This window comes from Paramisgurnus dabryanus, chromosome 6 (assembly GCF_030506205.2).
Source record: "Paramisgurnus dabryanus chromosome 6, PD_genome_1.1, whole genome shotgun sequence".
Lineage (NCBI taxonomy): Eukaryota > Metazoa > Chordata > Actinopteri > Cypriniformes > Cobitidae > Paramisgurnus > Paramisgurnus dabryanus.
The window spans coordinates 40,268,180-40,290,552 of record NC_133342.1 but is presented as its reverse complement, the minus strand read 5'-3'; the positions used below and the strand labels follow the sequence as shown (position 1 = coordinate 40,290,552).

Here is a 22,373-nt window from a genome sequence, read left to right as displayed (position 1 = left end):
ATTTAACTTGAGTAGAGTCACAGGTGAAATTAACAGCAACTTCAATTATGGCTCATGCGTTCAGATTGAAAAGTTATAAATTAAAAGTCTTTATGACTTGTCTCTCGGTTCTGTAACATCTGAACTGGGGGCTCTTGTGAGGTTCTGTGCCAGAGAACAAACAGCATGAAGCCCCTCCCGCTTTCCGCCATGTTCATTTTACTCCTTTAGTCTTCATTTTTCAACCCCCTGTGACGTCCCGTCTCGGACAGATAAGAGAGGCTTTGCGGCAGAGCTTTGTGTCATGAGGTGCTTTTGGCCCGTTCACATCATGCTCGTCGGGCCGGGCAGTTACACAGGCACGTCGCCAGAAAGCCTTTAAAGTGGCATTGACCAGTGACGAGTGCCAGAGAGAATGAGGGGGTGAATGTAGAGCTTGTTTGTCCAGCCAGAGGCTTACAAGGCTGTACGTCACTGTACCTGACAGCTCATTGGCTGGATTAAAATTGGAGGCCACAAAATTCTGACAGCTTATTGCCCGCAGTGGTGTTTTCTTAATGGCTTCCATTTGGACCATACAGAAACGCCCCTCTTGCCTTTTTTTTACCAGATATTTTATTAATATTGGCATTTGGGTTAGTAAATAATGTTTCAGTTTTGGATCAACTAACATTTGCACACTGTTTGGTCTACTGTTTACTAACCTAACACGATAGTGAGAGCGCAGAAGGAGAGAGAGAAAGCGCCATCCGGTGACATCTTTGTTAGCCGTGTAATTTTTGGCACAGACGTCCTCCATAAGGGTGGCAGGCGGCAGGCTGAAGTTAATCTTCATATCAATCCATTAACACCATGCCCATTGCTGCCATCAATCTGCTCTCATCTTTTGCATTTTCCAAATGGGACCCTTCGTTCCCAAAACCCTTCAATTACTCGGAAGGGCTCCCTGCGGGAGTGCATCTTTAACAGATCAGAACCTGTCTATTTCCCCCAGTAATCCCATTGTGTCTATTAGTGAGGAATATTGGAAGAGAATTGGGCAGAAATGAAACGATTCTAACTCAATAAACCGTCTTCATAATGTCTGAATAAGATGAGTGTTCTGGAACTGTCTGATCTAGTTCAGTTTTATTTTGGTGTGTGGATTCATCTATTCAGTCATTTTAATCTCATTGTGAGCTGTCAAATTAAACCCCCCCGTCCAAATTCAAACCCCTTATATAGGCTGAAAGAGGTGTTTGTTGGAACTCCATTCAGCGTCTAATTAAAAATCGTACATTTCTTTGTTAATCGGTAAAGTCATCTCAACCCACTGCCCTACAGCATTGTATTGCACAAAGAACTGCAAAACTGATCTACTGCTGCAGAGTCAGGGTTTACTTTTTTTACTTGAACTCACAAAACATTTGATTTTAAACATTCGATTTGCTCTTCAGAATTAACTTTAAAGGTGGTGTAGAATGTAAATTTACCTAGGCATAGATGAATAATACGAGTACATGGTAATGAGCCTCAAACACGATTGTTTTCTCCTTCTTATGTAAACCTTGAGCATGCAAAAGACCGCTGGAAAACAGACCAATCTCAACATAACACTGACTGTGACGTTACACTCGCGATGTACGCCCCAACATTAAATTACACATTAAATTAAGTACGATAATGTAAGTTAGCACTATATGCTAGGTAATGCTATATGCTAGCGTTTAGAGTTACGTTTTGCAGGTCCATACTGAAAAAACACAAACTTACCACTCAGAAACGTCCATTACCAATCTCCAAACAGTTGATTATTCCTCAAAATCTGTATCTTCGTCTCAAACATAAGATCTGTTTACACACACAGAGCTACTGAACTGGGGTGCGTTTCCCAAACAACGACGTAAACCATGACGTGAACCATGTTGGTTTAACAACATAGTTGATGATGTCACGTGGGAGGTGAAGTACTAATTAATCTGTGCAAATCAATTTAATGTCAGATTATTGCTGTAAATAACATATATTGCATCGGAAGACTGATTTTTGTTATCGTGATTTAGTTATCTGTTGTATATTTTAAAGCGTTTTAATTCACGCGCAAGTTCCCTCTTATGTCACTCCTCCCAGGGATTCCCCAGGGTCTTAAAGCTCGTAGGGCTCGCACATGCACAGTTTTCAAATGCAGCGTTTTTATTCTGTTTACAAATTTGAAGACTTAAAATAAAATTGTAATATATTTCGAATGATGGATATAGACTGTACTACATGTTTTTTGCTTATTTTGTTCAAAAGCAAGATCAACGTAAGTCTACATATGATAATAACAAGGAACGATGCTTCTAACGACAGGTGAAGAGCTGTCGTTCCAACGACACAAGTTAGCGATGCAGTTTGCGAATGTTCGTTTGAACGATGGTTTTGGGAAACACCAAATCCTTGAACAAAGTTTGTAACGATTGAACTTACGATGTTCGTTGGCTAACGATGCTGTTGGGAAACGCACCCTAAAACGCTCTGAGAAACAGCCAATTAGAGCAGAGCTCAACATTTTTATTCATCTCCCAAATAAGGTGATAAAAGACTTCTTTAATTCTAAATGCAAATCCTAGTGTTGTAAATGGACATGTAAAACGTTTCTGGATTTTTTTGCACTTAAAGCAACACTATGTAGTTTTTTTACCTTTAAATAATGTCTCTAAAATTATGTCAGTGACAGAACAACTTTTAACATGACAAATTGTACTGTTGCTGCAACCTGAGCAGCCTCCTAGCTGCTACAAGCACACTCTGAAAGTGGTGGTGGAGGGTAGGAAACACAGCCCCGCCCCTCCCTCTGCCTGCAGAAGAGTGTCTGATACCAGGCACTGTTGCACTTTTCAACCACATGGGGGAGCTGTAAGTCATTTTTACATGGAAACTACATAGGGCCCTATTTTAACGATCTAAGCGCATTGTCTAAAGCGCACAGCGCAACGTCTAAATGGGCGTGTCCGAATCCACTTTTGCTAATTTAACGACGGGAAAAATGGTTTTTGCGCCGAGCGCATGGTCGAAAAGGGTAGGTCCTATTGTAATTTTGGGCGTAACGTGCAGTAAACCAATGAGAGTCACAGCTCTCATCCCCTTTAAAAGCCAGTTGCTCTGGCGCTATGTCTAATCCCTATTTAGATGACGGACTTTGTAAACTGAAAAACTAAGCGGAGGAAGAAGATCCCCAATTTAAGATTAATGTTAAATAATTATGTTGTTTTTCCACTTGTATTGAAATTGTTATTTTTTATTAAAACCTTTAAAACCCGTTTTCTTTTAGTCATGGAAGTAAAAAAGCAGGCTTTTAATTGCTTTAAATGTATGGCTATCCAATATCACCAAAAAATAATTTACAAGTATGTAAGATAAGGTTTGTACTCTAAAAATACTTTATTTGTAACAAACAGGAGATAAAGAATTTACAAACGGCTCTCCTCACATTTCAGCACTTTGGACAGCGTTTTTTTTAGCATAGAGTTTTTTTAAGCATTACTTAAAAATGTTTCTCATCTCACCATATCCACAATAATAATCTTTTACATTCAATCCTTTAATCTTTCATATTTAAAAGCATTTTTGTGCTGCTGCGCATTCATGTACTTTGTGATAAGCAAACCCGCGTTGTCCTCCCGTGTATAGGCGCATTTTACTAATGCGCTCTTTAAATAACATAAAACACATTGCGCCATTGACTTTAGACTTTAGAGCAGGTTTTTGTTGGTCAATGGCGTAGTCTATTTTAGTTGCCTCAAAATAGCAACGCGCCAACAATGTGCCTGAACACACCTCATTTTCAGACCAGAACGCCCATGCATTTGCTATTTAAACAACGCGCCGCTAAACGTGAAAATTAGGGTGGAAACTAGCGAAAGACACTTGCGTCGCGCATTGCGCTGCATTGCGCCGGGTGTAAGATAGAGCCCATAGTGTTGCTTTAATAAAGCCACATACCTTCTATGTAGATATCAGAGAACAATTTAACAGATTGCATTCTTTGGCACCTTTAAGGCACCTATTATTATGAAAACTATACTAAAGCATTAAATTTATTGCAGTTTACATCAATGAAAATGTTTGAAAAATTGTAAGAATTTGTATTTGTAAAAAATGTGTTTTTTAAGGCGAGAGGTCTTTTTTAGACCATGATCAAATACATTCCCAATGGTTAAAATCTTGCACACAATTTATTATTATTATTTTTTAAATAATGATATACCGCATGGGCTGCCAAAGTATTGATATCATTTGTATACTTAAATAACTATTCTGCTTGTGTCATCCTGGGTCTATCCTCTTATGGCGTATAATTTGAATGTAAAAAAAATACGGTTATAATTTCAGGAAGTGTTTTTAATAAATAACAGTTACAGTATACCACAGGGCTGAAGGTGTGCTTTATTTTTTTGGTAAATGCACACCTATGAGGAGTTCACGTCTGTCGACCGCATTAAAGTTTCATATGACTACACCAAGTTTAACTTAAATAACAGATTTCTTTTAATTTCATAAAATAAAGCATAAATATACGTGGGGTAGTAAAATAAATAAATTGAAAAGAAAAATTAAATTAATTTAAAAAGAAAAGAAAATTACCACCTCGGGTGTGCATTAATTTTGAATAATACAAGGCCCGTCATCAATTATTTCTTACTTTATAAATTGATATAAAATAAACTCAACAAAGACTGAGAAATGTGCTCTGGTGCTTATTTTCCTAATTATAATTTATACCTTATACTATGTTCTAAAATATTATTATTTATAATATTGTAAGAATGATAGGAAAATAAATAGGTAAAGGATTTATAATATTGTACTGATTTCTTTATCAAACAAGATTACACCACAGAATCACAGCTGATCAATGTATTGCTGAGATCCAATTACCTCCTAAATGGGTGCGTTGCAGTTGTACACTTAAAAATCAGCTGCTAAAGGTTCTCAGCTATGCCATTGAATGGTCTTCAGATGTTAAAGGATCTTTATACTACTATTCAGACAAAACAGGTTCTTCTATATACAGTATATGACCATGAAGCTCCTTTATTTTTCGAAGTGTAGGAATGAAAGTCCATTCTTACATTTAAAAGAGCCTATATACTCTTTTTGGCTAGAGAATAGATCATTTATATTAAGCATATGGGTGACGAATGTGATTTATGATGATTTAACAGTAAATAATCAATTTTAGCTGTTTTTCCTAAAAACTAAAATCTTGAAAGATAAAATGACCCAACTGTCCATCGGACCCCCGACTGTTTAATGGTGGAGGCGAGACAGACAAGCTGCCCTATAACACATGGTGAACACCTGCAGACCAGAACACACACGCACACCATCGGTCTGTACAGTCTGCTCACTTGCCCAGATCCTGTCTGTTCATTTGACGGTTTCCCCTTCTGTGTCTAACTGATATACGATGTTCTCTCCCTGTTGAAAAGATTAAATGTTGTGTTTTGGATGGTTTTGTCTTCTACCAGTTTCATCTGAAAGGTCATGGTTGTTGTTTGCCATTTTTTGACAATCCAGTAGCTGAGTTGTTAGCATTTTCTGTTAGCAATGCTACCGCCATAGGTTCGATCCAAGAAAACACACACACACACTGATTAAATGTATAACTTGTAATCCACTGTAAGTAATTTCTGATAAAAGCATCCAACAAATGCATAAATCTAAAGTAAATATTATATGTTTTTGTGCAATGTTGAACAGCAACAGCTAAGCCTGATTAGCAACTAGCGGTTCCCAAATGAGTCGACAATAACTTTTATTTTACATTAACCTGTGGTGTGACTTCTTGGTGATATTTTTTGTGTTGAGCTTTAAATAAAGCCTATTAGTGAATGTGTATTAAAATGATGAGACCAATAGAAAACTTTTTGTTAGTGTAGCATAATTTAGCATCCCAGCAAGCAGTGGCACCGAATGGCTTACTAGACCCAATATAGTCTGGCTATGAGTAACCCACCTCTACCTCATTTAACCTAAAATTTGGTTACATGCCATTTTTGGCAAAAAAAACTTGTGAGATGTCCAAGCAAAGTCAAAAGGTGTTCAAGGTGTTTGCTTCCATTTCTTTTACATGTTTAAGCATATATGCATCGTCTATTCTTGTGGTATGGTTAGGCGTCTATTGGACTTTTCATATTGGATTTTGTTTAAGCCAGAATTGCTTGCTGGGATCCCAGTGCTTTTCAGTCCAGAAACAAGCTGCAAGTTTGAAGAAGTACTCTGACCAACTAGCAGTAAGAGCGTACACACACTATCCAAACCAAACCCTTCCCGAGTGCATTTGACCACCAAAGCCTGCTTTGTTTGACTAGTGCAAGGGCTGCCACAATATATAAAACAATCTGAAGTACAGTACTACTTTTTTTTATATATTCTACTAAAAACTTTTTGTTTTACTTGCTGATTTTATTATATTCTACTTGTTGATGTCTTTTATCATGGTTTAAAATGTTAACATACATAAAAGGAGCAAAGCTAATATAAAAAAATATGAAATAAATAAATAAATATTAAAATCAAGGCTATGAATAAAATGTGGTCGTTGGTGTTTTAAGCCCTCAATGGAGCCTTCAAGGCAGCGCTGCCTGGAAGGTACTCCCCGCCCCCGAGCACTTCAGCCAATCACAGCACTGTTGCTAGATGTCGAGCCTTCCGCCAGCTTCTGGCAGTTCGATCTCACTGTTGATCAGGTGAGTAGCGCAGATATGGTAAGATAGGAATGTGACTGTTTTTGAATTCAGCTCGAAATGTTTCGAGCATTTTCACGTGTCCATGGCACGACTTTCTTTTTCGTGCCAGTTTCATGTATTGGTTACTCAATAGTTTTTCATATTTTCAAACCATTGTCGCTTGGGATTGGGGTTAGAATGACTTTCTGTTACATAAAATGACATCCTAACCCAACTCTAACCCCAACCCCAAGCGAAAACAGTTTAAAAATCTGACAAATAAACGTATAAACCAATGCTTAAAATGACATCCTAACCCCAACATTATCCTCGCGCGAAAACGGTTTAAAAACAGACGAAAACCACAAATCTAACCCCAATCCCAAGCAACAATGGTTTGAAAAAAGGAAAAAAAAATAGTAACCAATACGTGAAACTGGCACGAAAAAGAAAGTCATGCCACACACATGTGAAAACACTCGAAACATTTTGAGCTGAATTCAAAAACAGTCACATTCCTATCTAACCATATCTGCACTACTCACCTGACTAACGGTGAGCTCGAACTGCCAGGAAGGCTCGACATCTAGCGCCAGTGCTGTGATTGGCTGAAATGCTCAGGGGCGGGGACTGAGGTCTTAAAACACCAACAACCATAAAGCATGCTCACAGACTCTCCAGGGGCACCATGTTGGAGACCACTGGACTAGTGTGATTGCTTCATACCATGCCTAGGTGTGGATTGGTTAATAGCACCCTGGCCCGGTTGCAGAGGTGGGCTTGGGTGTGGGTCACTTGGGCTCAGGCATAGAACGTACAGTGTGAGTGCAAAACGAAAAAATTGAGCAGTTCAAAAGGTGAGAAGTCGGTTACGCGTTAAAATCATCTGATGCGCAAAAAGCCTGGTTATGTGAACATGTAAACGGCATAAATGATGGATTTACTACGCAATATGATAGGCATGGTGAGAGGGCTGTGTGTCATTGTGTCCCAAAAGACTCAAAACAGAAGCGAAATCTGGGTTTCAGTGTTGAGAGAGCGCATCACTTCCTGCTTTCTTCAAAACAATCGAATCCTAATGACGAAAGTGTACGTGGGCACAGATCGATAAAAGTACAGTGTGAGTGCCAGCCTGCAGGGGAGAGGCGACACTCGTGGTTGGGCACGAGGTTCAAGGCAACAGTGCCTAATATGAGTGCACCATTAATAAGTATTAATCAGTCTTACTTTTCAGACTTAAATTATACCAATTAGATCTAACTTTTCAATCTTTTTAACTTGAAAACGTTATGTCCAGTCTTGGAGAACAAAATTAGATGACTAATGTGAAAGATTAGTCTAAGCAGTTCTAAAACTTGTTTATAATTGACGTGTCTGCATGAGTACATTGGTGTGCATGCGAAAATGACGTCATAGCGGAGTGGGCTGTCATGCGTTTTAAAAATACGCAAGACCCCATTTTGCATGATGGTGTGCACAACACATTTTCAGGGAATGACTTCTACCCTCAACTTTGTGTTGTTTTTGGGCTCGATTACTTGTTTCAAAGAATAGTGCAACTGTGAGCAGTATTTACAAGCTTTAAATCTATCATTCAGGCAGATTTAAGGCCTAGATATTGAGCAGCGTTAAACATTTAGTCTCTTGCATTTTCATCAACTTGCGTTTTACTTCAGTTTTTTATGAATCTGGTGTGTAATGCTTGTGGAAAGTCTATAATGAGATGCTGTAGAAACAGACTGCTCGATTAGTCTGTCAGCTGCGGAAAACAAAAATCCTACTGTGACATGTGGCTTTGGCCTGGGGCTGTTGTGACAGCATGTTGAGCGCTTGTGTGTGTCTTCCAGTTTGAGGTGTGGATTGGATCAGTGACGTGTCTTGACCCTGTTGTTTCTCTACGACTTTACCCAGCATCCCCGGCTCGGCGGTGTGCGCGTTCGACATGGAGCAGCTGGCACGAGTGTTTGAAGGACGATTCAAAGAGCAGAAATCACCAGAATCCATATGGACACCAGTACCTGATGAACTGGTACCTAAACCCAGGTATGTCTGTCGTATTCACTAGATTTTGAAGAAGCTTTTTTGAGTCCAGGCCTGCAGATCCTTCTTTTTTTTATCTAAAAATAATCAGTGTGTAGGTGCTGAAGTGTGGGCCCTAAGGGTCCTGCTGGAGAGCCGGGTGAGAAGTGGAGCCAGACGCTTTACATTGTTCTCCTCATGCCAGGAGCTCAAAACTCTAAAGCAGAGATTCAAAAGTCATCCGAGGCTGACGGAAATAGTGTTGTGGTTCCTTTGGATTACAGATTAAAATTGGTTAAATCGTCTGAAACTGTTCAATGTGTCTTTTATGTTCCTAGGCCTGGAGGTTGTGCTATCCAGGGTTCAAGGTTCAGCTCCTCAAACACTCTTCCAGATGAAGTGTTAAATTTCATCAAGACTCATCCTCTTATGGACGAGGCGGTTCCTTTGCTGGGACACAGCCCTTGGATAGTCAAGACCATGGTCAGGTAATGCATATGGCAACCCGAGCACAGAAAAGCCAGAACAGAAATAAACCTCAAAGTGCTTAAGATGTGAAGTGTGCCGCTTTAAAGCAAAAGCATGATTCTCAAGGTCTTTCTAAAAGCCTCGCTGCTGTTCGAAAGGAAATTGGGTGAGAAATGTGGAATCAGAATCCGAGTTGTGCTCTTATACAGCTAATGTTAGCACCTATACTCAAAGGACATCAGGCCGTGAGTGTTTTAGTTCTGCACGGTTAGTGTGGTCCTCCAAAGTCTCTCAAGGTTAGTAAAAAGCCTTAGTTAAAGATAAATCTGAACTCCAGTGTTTCTGTAGAGAGCAAATTGCCTGAGGCCTTCAGACCCGGTGAGTAACTGTGAAGCACAACTTGTATGGAGCTGTAAATCGCCTCGCTTTTTACATTTTGATTGAAATGGCCACGGGGGCGCTTCGAAATAACTAGAGGTAAATTTTCGCGAGGGAAAGTGTCGCTTTGGTTGTCTGAGAGAAAACAGATGTGCACATTTAGAAATAACAAACCATTTCAGATCTATAGTTATCGCAAATAAATCGTAATAAATTACTAGTCCTAAAGATTTGAATGGCTTAAAAGTAATTCTTAAAGAGTCAATTTGAAAGATGTTTTTTTTTTACTTGCAACAAAGTAAAAGTGAAATAATGGAAACGACGTTGATGGAACAGTCATTGATACTGGAGACTTTTCTTTGTGTCTGCTTGCTTTTATCCAAATGAGCCCTTTCGCATATGTGAAATGATAAGAAAACGTAATCTTCTTATGTCTCCACAGTGACAGCATATACGACTAACCTATCACATGTAATCTTTTTCATTTTAAAATGTCAGATATTATGCCCTAATGTAATATAAGTCTCAGGTGTGTCTAGAATGTGTCTGTGAAGTTTCAGCTCAAAATACCCCACAAATAATTTATTATAGTATGTCCAAAATGTCCCTATTTGTGTAGGAGCAAAAAAGTGCTGTGTACCTTTAAATGCAAATGAACTACAGCTCCTCACAGAGCTCAACTGAGTCCTTTTGGTTTAAAAACATATCTGATTCCTGTAATTACAGTCTGATACAATAGCCACATTAGTTCTAAAACGTGCTAACAAACACATTTAGAAAAGCTTTTGGATAAAATAACCAGTCAGTCAGTGGCTATAGGCGGGACTTTATCAGTGTGATGTCAGTTAGAGAGGCTGAAGAACTTTTGCATAACATCTTTTTTTTATACTAAAAATCTTAATGATAAAAATGTGTGTAAAACCTAGAAATGCAATGATCCCAAAGCCACAAGTCTAAAGATGTTATGTTTCACGTTTGAGGTCACATAGGCCCAAAAATGAGGTTCTTGCGAGAGTTTTTGTAAGACTAGGGCCTTTTCTAAGTGCCAGTCAGCCCCAAAATAAAAGTCTTTTGTTTACATGCATACACGTTTGTTCTTATTATTATTATTTATCCTTATGTTAGCGTATAAAATGCAGTTTCCACACCAGGAAATAAAACGTCACACAAAGATCGTTAGATTCTTTATCTAATTGGCTACACTTTCTGTCTATCAATATTTTCCATCAAGTCATTGGAGGAACGAGCGAGTCACAATATTTGACAGCGCTGTTTGGATATTATGTATTATATTCCCGCCTACTTTGTAAAAGTTTGAACACAGATGTAATCTCATATACAAGTGTTACGACATAAATAGTCCTCAGATTGTATATTCTATTCTATTACATGACGTTCATGCGAAATCTGATGTAAACAAAGGACAATATATCCATATTTCACGGATTATTCACATTTGTGGACAAAAATTGTCATTGGATGTATTCTATTAGACGGTTTTCATGGATTATTCTCAAATCTGAAACAGACTGTGTTCGATTAACGATCGTTATATCAACACAAAGGTAAGAAGTCCCGTTTATATCTGGACTTCTGTCACAAAATACTACATTTATGATGCTAGAGCATCTGTATCTCAAAACAGAGACCATACACTGATGCTAAACCCGTAGACCTTTTAAACAATGTATAGTAATGTTAATATTATTAATGTTTGTAGACAGTAGGCTATATAGATATTGTTAGCAGCGTTAAAAAAAACTGACGTCATCACGCCCCCGAGCTAGTGCGCGTCGAGAGGTTAATGGAGATTAAAAAAGAAGGAGAGGGTGGATTTTTTCATTCTAGGGTTTTAATGTTCACACACTGCCAAGACACATTTATGCCCAAACAACTTGTAAAATTGGATTTTGCATAATATGGGCCCTTAAAAAATAGAACATGTTAAAACATCTTTCAAAAAGAATTTAGTTTCTAAATAAGATGAATGTACACTCCATGTGGCTTATGAATTATATTATTTGGCAAAGTAATTGTTTATATATTTTTTATATTTTGAGAATGATTTATTAAGTGTTTCTTGCTTAATTTCCCTACTATGAAGGTATCAGTTAAACACTATGGTGGTGGACACTGAGGCGGGCCCTCACCGGAACCGGACTGTGGTGTTTCTTGGATCCACCAGGGGAACCGTACTTAAGTTCCTCATTACTCCCAGCTCAGAGATCCCATACTCCAATGATAACATCTTTCTGGAAGAACTGGAGGGATACAACGCGGAGAGGTGAGGGATTTTTTCTTTGAAATCAGATGCATAAGCGTATTCTGTAGAGCATTGGTCACAAAGGTCATTGGTTTGATTAAAGTGACTTGCAGTGATGCAATGTAAGTCTCTTCAGAGGAAAGTGTCTGCCAAATGCATAAATGTAAATGTAAGTGGGTGTGAGTTTAGATCATTCACCATCACTGAATTATTTGACTCCAAATGGTGCATGCAGAAATGTGACCTTCACTGTTATTACACTCTTAAAAATAAAGAACCATTTTATAATCTGAAGAACCTTTTTTTTGACTTTAAAGAACCTTTTGTGAACAGAATGGTTCTTCAGATGTTAAAGGTGCTTTGAAGAACCACTTAGACAGAAAAGGTTCTTCTATGGCATCGTGAAGCACCTTTATTTTTAAGACTGTAATACAAATTTGACTGTGCCACACACAATTTAAAATCTCTGGTGTGAAAACACTCTGGAATTGATGTGGAAACCTTTCTGCTGAACATCAGTGGATGCTGACTGGTTAAAATGTTTAGCATAGGTAATTTAATAAAAAAACTGCAACAAGAATAGTCCAATAAATATGAAATTAAATATACTATTGGGGAAAGTAAATGTTCAGTTGTTGTATGATCGATGAAACATACCTTTTTCTATAGATTTGGTCTTTTGCTCTAGATTTGTGCTTAGAGATATGACCATCACATCCAGACAATAGACTCCAGTGTGCACCAACAAAGTATATACATTTACAATTATTCCCAATAAACTATAATTAAATAATAATAACAAATGATCCCAGCAAGCAATTTTGCTTTCAAAAGACGATAAACGTCCAAACACAACCCAGAGAGCTAAGCTAAAACAAGGTAAATTGTAGGCTGTCAGACGTCTAAACTGAATAGACGTCTAACCAGAGACCAAAAATTTATGAAATAAAGAAAGAAAAGAATGAAACCAAACACCTTGTAATCATTGTTGACTTTGCATACATGATGGAATATTAGACATCGAGTTATTTTGGCTTAAACAACATGTGAGCAAATTCAAATTTATTTTGGCTAGAAATGGGTTACTCATAGCCAAACTATATTGGCGCTTTTCCATTGCATAGGAACTCCAAATCTGACTCTAGTCTTCTCGTTATCCCTCGGTATCGCCTTTCTTCAATGGGGGGCAGATCTTTCTCTACTATTGCACCCAAACTTTGGAAGCAAATACTAAAATGTGAAAACACTGTAGATCACACTGCAAAAAAATTACTTTCTTACTTAGTATTTTTGTCTTTGTTTAAGTATAAATATCTAAAATATCTAAAGATTTTTAAAGGCACACCATAGAACTTTTTGGCCACTGGGGGTGCTAGACATGTATTGTTCACGTCTAGCGCCCCTAGAGGCCACAAGCGCCGCAGCACTGTCGCAAAGGAAAAGAAGACAACTCTTTAGGTCACAAAGTGTGCCTTCCAACATGTCATGTGTCATATAATATAATTTCATGGGTTTTATTTTCAAAAAAATCACGTAGCTCACGTTTACAAGCCAGTTGTAACGGTGGTCGCTTGGTTAAAGTTTATATTTAAAAAAATGTTGCCCTAAAGGGAAATCGAACCCGGATCGCCTGTGTTGTAGGTCCATGACCAGAGGTGGAAAGTAACGAATTACATTTACTCACGTTACTGTAATTGAGTAGTTTTTTTGTGTACTTTTACTTTTTTGAGTAGTTTTTAAAATCTGTACTTTTACTTTTACTTAAGTATGTTTTGTTTAAAGTATTGTACTTCGTTACATTTTAAATCATATCCGTTACTGAGTAAAAAAATATTTTAAAAAGCAAGGTGATAAAGACGCGCGCAACGGATGATTGATGGGCGGGGGAACGCGCAAAATGAACCATGGGGACGGCGAGACAGGCGCGCTCTAATGCAGATTTTTACCGCGTTTTTAATACCATGCGCATTATCTTCCGAGGTCTAGCAGCTTCGCGTCAATCAAACACAACTTCAGAACGTCCTCGAGAATGCGCAGGTCATTAGACATTGGAGAGAGAGAGATAGTCAGATAGAGAGAGAGAGAGAGAGAGAGAGAGAGAGAGAGAGAGAGAGAGAGAGAGAGAAGAATAAAGGTCTGACATCAGGTACCCAGGTCAGAGAAGCTAGAAGACAATAAACGTGACAAAAGTATATAGCCATGGCATTCATCTCATTATATGCTCATTTAAACTATAGTTTAATAAAATAATGTATGTTACCAGCAATACATCAATTACAACCTTACTATAGTGATTGTATTTACAAGCTGCTGACCACCTTCAAAAGTGCATAACTCACATGTAAAAATCATTAAACAATTCCATAAATGTTTCTTAGTTTAAAAAAGCTTTTTATTTTATTAACTTTTTGTTATGGCACTTTAATCGTAAAGATGTTCCTACAATTAAAAACAACTAGTTTGAGATTTATATTCCCTTGTCGTTTTTGAACTATACTAAATCCTCCACCTCTCCCCGCTGTAAAAAAAGTAACTTTTACTCTGAGTAAAGTTAAAATGACTTACTTTTTACTTTTACTTGAGTAGATTTTTAGACAAGTAACTTTACTTTTACTTAAGTAAAATATTATTAAAGTAACTTTACTTTTACTTGAGTACAATATTTTATTACTCTTTCCACCTCTGTCCATGACGCCACTACAGCGCCAGAATGTCACGTGATGTGAGTCTCTCTCTAAACACTCAAATTAGCCTCCAATAAAATTCACGTAAAAAATTGTGTTCGGGCACCAGACAGGACTTATATATGCAAACATTATAACATTACTTACTTGTACAAAAGCATGAGGGCCAAGTCCGTATCGGTCAGAAACCCCTCCTCCTCCTTTAGTTCATGCCAGCGAGCGAACGCTGGCCCAATATAATTGATCCTCATCCTTCTTTTTATTCTGTCACTCTCCCGTTTTCTCTTTCTGGTCTCCTCCGACAAAACCTTGGGTTTCTTTTTCTTAGTTGCTGCTTCGGCCATGACAAAAACTTCAGGAAAATAAATAGTTGCGCACTCACGACCGAATTTGAGGAAGTGGAGAAAGTGACGTATGCCGTAAAGCAGATTTTTGTAGTTTTTTTGTTTTGTGCTCCCGTTACTACCCGAAACCCCAAGTTTAGAAGTACGAGTAAAAGCGATACAGACCCCGTCAGGCTATGTTGAACATGTCATTCAACCTGTTTCAAGTCGATGTACCATCACAAGGGTCTTGAAAATATATTATGAAGGTTAAAAAACTACAAAGTGTCACTTTAAATAAAGATGTATTTTCTAGATGAGCAAAATTAACTAGCAAAATAAGTATAAATATAAACTTTAAGTAAATTAGTGCTTAAAACAAGCAAAAACGTCTGCCAATGGGATAAGATACATTTTCTTGAAATAAGTTTACTTTTCATAAACACTTAATTTCATTGGCAGACTTTTTTGCTTGTTTTAAAGACTAATTCGCTTAAATGTTATATTTTTAGCCTTAAAACTAGACTTATTTTCCTTGGTCGTTTTGCTCATCAAGAAAATACATCTTAATTTAAGAATTTGTAGATAGTTTTACTGAAAACAAGACAAAAATACTAAGTAAAAAAGTCATTTTTTTGCAAAGCACTGATTGGTCTGAGAGAATCGTCACTACAAGCGTCATCGCTAAACACAAGATTAGCTTAACCTTTGTGCTTGCGCTGTCCCGAGCAAACCTGTTGTCATCTGTGCTTTGTCGTAAGTTCCCAAACTCCCTTTTAGCGGTGAAAAACATCAACAGGCTGAGAATCAGGACACCATACCAATGTTTTCCTTGCATTTTGTGGCGGCACTTTCGCGACACGCACGTCTGCATCTATGCAGGGCACTTTTGCAACTTAAATGAGGCTCAGCGGAATGCACCGACCAATGTCACGGGTGTTTGTATAGAAACTTGTGAGACAGAGGTAGTGATAAATGCGATGCACAAACATCTATTTGTGGTGGTCATTTTTAATTTTGTGGTGGACTAACAAATAAATGAATGTATGGGAAACACTGCATTCCAACGATGCTCGCTCACACTTTTTGTATGTCACAGCAGTAGCAAATACAAATATAATTTTCGATAAAGTATTTGTCCCAGATTTGTGTCCGAAGAAACCATCTATGGTTAAAGGAATATTCCATTTTCTTAAAAGAAAAATCCAGATAATTTACTCACCACCATGTCATCCAAAATGTTGATGTCTTTCTTTGTTCAGTCTAGAAGAAATTATGTTTTTTGAGGAAAACATTCCAGGATTTTTCTCATTTTAATGGACTTTAATGGACACCAACACCTAACACTTAACTCAACACTTAACAGTTTTTTTCAACGGAGTTTCAAAGGACTCTAAATGATCCAAAACGAGGCATAAGGGACTTATCTAGCAAAACGATTGTAATTTTTGACAATAAAAATAACAAATATGCTCTTTTAAACCACAACTTTTCGACTAGGTCCGGTCCAGCGCGACCTCACGTAAATGCGTAGTGACGTAGGGAGGTCATGTGTTACATATATAAAACGCACAAACGGACCATTGTAAACAATAAACTGACACAAAGACATTAATTAGTATCAGTTGACATACAACAACGTCGGAACGGTCCTCTTTCAAGACGCTTGTAAACACTGGGGCGTAGTTTCGCGTTCGTCCTCTGTTAACCTCTTGACGTCATGACGTATTGCGTGAGGTCACGCTGGCGCATCACAGGACCGGACCTAGACGAGAAATTGTGGTTTAAAAGTGTATATTTGTTATTTTTCTTGTCAAAAATGACAATCGTTTCGCTAGATTAGACCCTTATGCCTCGTTTGGGATCATTTATAGTCCTTTGAAACTCCATTGAAAAAAACTGTTAAGTGTTGAGTTAAGTGTTAAGTGGTTGTATCCATTAAAGTCCATTAAAATGAGAAAAATCCTGCAATGTTTTCCTCAAAAAACATAATTTCTTCTCGACTGAACAAAGAAAGACATCAACATTTTGGATGACATGGTGGTGAGTAAATTATCTGGATTTTTCTTTTAAGAAAATGGACTATTCCTTTAACCTAGACCAGGGTCTCCAACCTTTTTTGTAAGCAAGGGCTACCACAATGAATAAAACAAGGGCTACTTTTTTGATAGTCTACTCAAAACGTTGTTTTACTTGTTGATTTTATCGTCATTTACTTTATCATAAAAGAATGTGTTTTGGCAGGCACCTCACGTAGGCACAACATTGGAGACCACTGACATAGACAATGAAATGATAGCTATTGCTTGCTGTCATATTATATCTAAAATTAACCAAATCTAGTCATTTAAGAAACTAATATTAGCCAATTTTGACATGTCATGCTTCTGTAATGGACTTCATGTCTTATCTTCATATCTTTAAAAATAATAGTGAGTATAAAGTTGTTTCATAAGCTCTAATAAAGTCCATATTTTTTTAAATATAAGGAGTGCGTATAAAGTTGTTTTTGTAGGCTTTAATCCTGACAATACTTTCATTTGCTGTACCTCCAGACAAAACCTCTCTTCCAGAATGTTTATTTCCAAACATGCTTTTTTGATCAAGACATTTGTTTACTTTCACTGACACAGTAAAATATTTCAAATAACATCAAATGCAAAAATCCTCAGTGTATCCTTAAACAAACCACAGTGCCCTGAAAACGTCCACAAAAGTAAGTAAGCAGAGGTGTAAAGATTTTATTGATCATTTTGGTGTGTGTGTGTGTGGCTGGGGTTTTGAAGATGAAAGCCATTACCTGTCGGCAGGTAGAACAGCGAGGTTCAGAGAGGTGCATGCTGGGAGATGAATGTGAGGTTGAGATCAGGTTCACAGCAGGGTACAGAGCTGGCGGAGGAACACACACAGATCTGAAACAAAGAGATCAGTGAGTTCAACTGACCTGTTCTGCCTCAGGTGTCCTAAACTCTCTCACAAATGTAATTTCTCTCATTTGTCCCTGTTTGGCTTGGAGCTGTTTGTCACGGTTTATGACTGCTGTTTGATATTGTCTAAGAAATCCGCTGGGACGCCTTGGTCGGCATTCGATCAGAGATGTTGCAGTAATGTAACGCCCTATTAGCTGCTTGACAGTTAATGCGATTTGGAAACAAACCAGGTCTGAATTAATCTCTTTCAGTCTGTATTTGTCTAGGCTTTTTGCCATTTTTTTATAGGCAGAGATAGGGCAGCTAATTATTAGAGTGATGACAAGTGGAACTGAGACACAACTGAGAGCAGATTTACATTTTTGCATTTGGCAGGCGCGACTTACAGTGCATTCAATCTATACATTTGATCAGTATGTGTGAAAATTAAACCCAAAATCTTGGGTTCAAACAAACACAATGCTTTACCAACTGAGAGTTTAGATTTGAACCCATGTTTCACACACATGGATGAATACATTTCGGATCATCCATATTTTTTTTCTCTAAATGTCCACTTCAAGTCCACACAGGTTGTGCATGACCATTTTCCACCCTTTCTTCAGTTCTCTAAGATGCGTGAAATATGTGTAAAAAATGTGTCAACAGGGTGTAAAATGAACATTAACTCCACATGCTGATATACACTCACCTAAAGGATTATTAGGAACACCATACTAATACTGTGTTTGACCCTTTTTCGCCTTCAGAACTGCCTTAATTCTATGTGGCATTGGCATATGTTGGCCCATATTGATAGGATAGCATCTTGCAGTTGATGGAGATTTGTGGGATGCACATCCAGGGCACAAACCTCCCCTTCCACCAAATCCCAAATATACTCCATTTGGTTGAGATCTGGTGACTGTGAGGGCCATTTTAGTACAGTGAACTTATTGTCATGTTTAAGAAACCAATAGGCCTAATGCCCAGCTGCACTACTTCCTGAACTTCAGCCAGCTCCTTGTTTCCTGTATGCCATTATTGGACAAACTGATTAATCCAGGTGTGCCTGACCTCAGTAGTCACAACAACAATAATCAGACACACCTGGATTAATCAGTTTGTCCAATAACGAAGTAAAGGAAACAAGGAGCTGGCTGAAGTTTAGGAAGTAGTGCAGCTGGGCATAAAGCCTATTTGGAATGATTCGAGCTATCATGGCGTAGCTATCAGAGGATGGGTACATGGTGGTCACAAAGGGATGGACATGGTCAGAAACAATGCTCAGGTAGGCCGTGGCATTTAAACGATGCCCAATTGGCACTAAGGGGCCTAAAGTGTGCAAAGAAAACATCCCTCACACCATTGCATTAATGAGAAATTGAACAGGTGTTCCTAATAATCCTTTAGGTGAGTGTATATACTGTAAATGTGTGTGTGCATACTTTAAGTGCACAAGGTTATGACGTGATGCCAATATCTGAATAAGAACATTTGAAACATTTAGTTTTCCATCATATATCAAACGTCTTAATTAATCAACTGGTATTATTAGCAATGCAAAGGTCATGGTTCGATTACAAGGAAACACACATACAATAAAAATGTGTACCTTGAATGCGGTGTAAGTTGCTTTGAAAAACTCATCTGCTAAATGCATAACCTGCAAAAATACTTGCCAGGTAAAAATAAAGTATACTTGCATGTTCTAAAAATATACTTAAATACCTGCAATTCCATTTTTAGTGCATTGTTATTTTTTGTGCTAAATAATACTGTAAAAGTTCAGGCAGGGTTGCCAAGTCTGCGGTTTTCCTGCAGAATTGGGCTACTTTAAAACCGTTGCCGTGGGCTGTTTTTCATGTGTGTGAGTTATAGTGACCCAAGTAATGTGATTTTTAGCCCTGGGATTGCATAGCCTGATCTCACAAAATACGTGAAATATTCACGCATTATTTTGCTCAGTTTTGCATGACATTGTCACGTATTTCCACCGGACTTTGTTTTCCGTGACAGTTTCACGTATTGGTTAAATAACTATTTTTCCTATTTTCTTACAGTTGTCGCTTCGTTTTTGGGTTAGAACAACTTTCTGTTAGATAAAATGACACCCAAACCCAACTCTAACCCTAACGTCAGGCGACAATGGTTTAAAAAGCATATGAAAAAATAGTATAAACCAATACTTTAAGTGACATCCTAACGCAAACAGCAAATCTAACCCCAAACCGAAGCGACAAATGTTGAGTAACCAATACGTGAAACTGTCACGAAAAAGAAAGTCGTTGGAGGGGCACGTAAAACGGTGGAAATACGTGACAATGTCACGCAAAACTGAGCAAAATAATGCGTGACTATTTCACAGATATTTGTGAGATCAGGTCAGAATGCAAGTTTTAACAGATGAACCCGGCCAAACACAAATTTATCTTGAGAACGCGGAGTAACCCCCCCTCGAAATGTAATTGGGCTAGTTGTGGGCAAATTTTGAGTAGCAATTGGGCAGGTTTTGATGTGAAAACATGGCAACCCTGACTTCAGTGCACTTGAAAGTTACTAAATTCCAGAAATACTTTAAAATAAATAGCTTTTTAGCAGTTAAACCTAGAAGTTTCTTTTAACTCTTTCCCCGCCATTGACAAGTTATCTCATCAATTAAGCATGAAAAAACGTGTTCCTGATGAGTTTTTATGTTAATCTGTAATACCGCGATTATCCACTAGATGGTGGGTCCGGATCAGTCATAGTTAAATTACTTCGGGTCCCAAGTCTGATTAATATTGTGTGTAAAACCCGAGTCGATCGGAGAATGGCCGCGAGCGCTACCGCGCTAAAGCTCGCATGCAGTTTCAGCTTGCAGACGGTTTCTATAGCGATAACAACTGGCTCTTTTCTATTATTATTAATAAACCATATATTTTCTAAAATCTATTGCACTGAACGGGCAAAGCTCAAGCTGACTCAAGATTTACAAAACACAAAGCTGTAATGTAAAGTCCCCTGTCACTGGGACAGCAAGTAGACTTTTGAATCTGAAATAATGAGTGGATTTAGCTTTTTTTAATCGGCAAGAGAGAAATACTGTAGAAAGAGAGGCACTTTTCCTGCTACTGCTCTATCTAATAGAAATAATAACCATTATAACACCAGTCACATTTATAATCTATAGACCTGCACTGTCTATCATTAATACACTATATTATTGTATTTAATAGAGTTTGATAAAAGGGGTCATCTAATTGCTTCATATCAGTTTTTATTTTTGCATAAAGACATAAAGTAACATCAAACTACATTTCATTTGTTGTGTTTATTTTCTTTAAAATTGTATATCTACAACAATCAGTCACATGGGAAAAAGTAAACTACATTTACATACTGTGAATCGTTTTTTGTAATCGAAAATCGATTTTGAATCTAATCTTGAGCCTAAAAATCGGAACCGAATCGTGAAATTTTCTGAATCGTGCACCCCTATTAAAAACTAATAGACTTGCTTTGCATTTTAAAGAAGCTGTAGAATGTAAAACTGTATTTATCTAGGCATAGATGAATAATAAGAGTTGTGTACATGTTAATGACATATCATGAGCCTCAAACACGTTTGTTTCCTCCTTCTTAAGTAAACCTTGTGCATGCAAAAGATCACTGGAAAACAGACCAATCTCAACATAACACCAACTTTGATCTTACAGTCGAGATTAGGGTTGCCAACTGTCCCACACAGCTATTCAAAAGAGCTGCTCTGAGAAACAGCCAATCAGAGCAGAGCTCGTTATTATTATTCATGAGCCTTTCAAATAAGGTCATAACAGCCCATTACATTCTAAAGGCAAATCCTAGGGTTGTAAATGGACATTTAAACCCTCTCTGGATAATTTCTGCATTTAATTATGCATTAAACTTTCTATGTTGATATCAGAGAACAATTTAACAGATTATTACAAGGCATTCTTTGGCACCTTTAAGTACACAATTAGTGTGTAAAAATAGTACATTGACTAATGTTAAAGTGTATTTCAGTTCCTTTTTTTCATCTAGGTTGTGATTGTAAAAGGACAAGAGTGTTTGTACTGATGGCTTTAATGTGTGTGTTTGTAGGTGCGGTGATGACTCCATACAGGCACGTCAGCCTCTCTCTCTGACCCTTGATAAACCCAGTCACACACTCCTACTGGTCTTTCACTCTTGTGTGGTGAGGGTTCCCGTCGCACGCTGTCAACTCCACTCCAGATGTATGAAGTGAGTATGCATTCAATGTCTCTTAAGTGACACTGTCTGTAAAATCCGGGTTAAAGTCTCGTCATCTAATGATATTATTTGGAGCACCAAAGTTTGATTTCAACTTTTGACATCAATATTAAAGATATCAAGATTATATTAGAACGTTCTTGGATAAGTTTATGTAGAAATGCAGTAGACATTTAAAACCACAGACACATTCACACACTTATTATCCATTTTAATTGTGCCACCCAAATACACGCCGCTTCATCGGTGGCTTTTGAATTCATGTGATCCAGCTTTACAGCTTCCGATCAGACCACACACACGCTTGTACACTGTTTCCTCCTCGTGATGCTGGAAAGCTCGGCTGTAATTCAGTGGGATTAATAAAAGTGGCTTTGATTTGAGTTCATTGACGTTGTCTCTTC

The 22,373-nt window shown here is 37.8% G+C and overlaps 1 protein-coding gene across 1 annotated transcript in view; it reads left to right on the top strand.

The window, feature by feature from the left end:
- sema6ba (sema domain, transmembrane domain (TM), and cytoplasmic domain, (semaphorin) 6Ba) overlaps positions 1-22,373 on the top strand; it is a 196,094-nt gene that overhangs the window by 150,381 nt on the left and 23,340 nt on the right. Inside the window, exons 11-14 of the mRNA XM_065276814.2 lie at positions 8,583-8,714; positions 9,029-9,178; positions 11,641-11,820; positions 21,820-21,960. Coding sequence (XP_065132886.1) covers positions 8,583-8,714; positions 9,029-9,178; positions 11,641-11,820; positions 21,820-21,960 — 603 coding nt within the window. The remainder of the gene's footprint in view (positions 1-8,582; positions 8,715-9,028; positions 9,179-11,640; positions 11,821-21,819; positions 21,961-22,373) is intronic.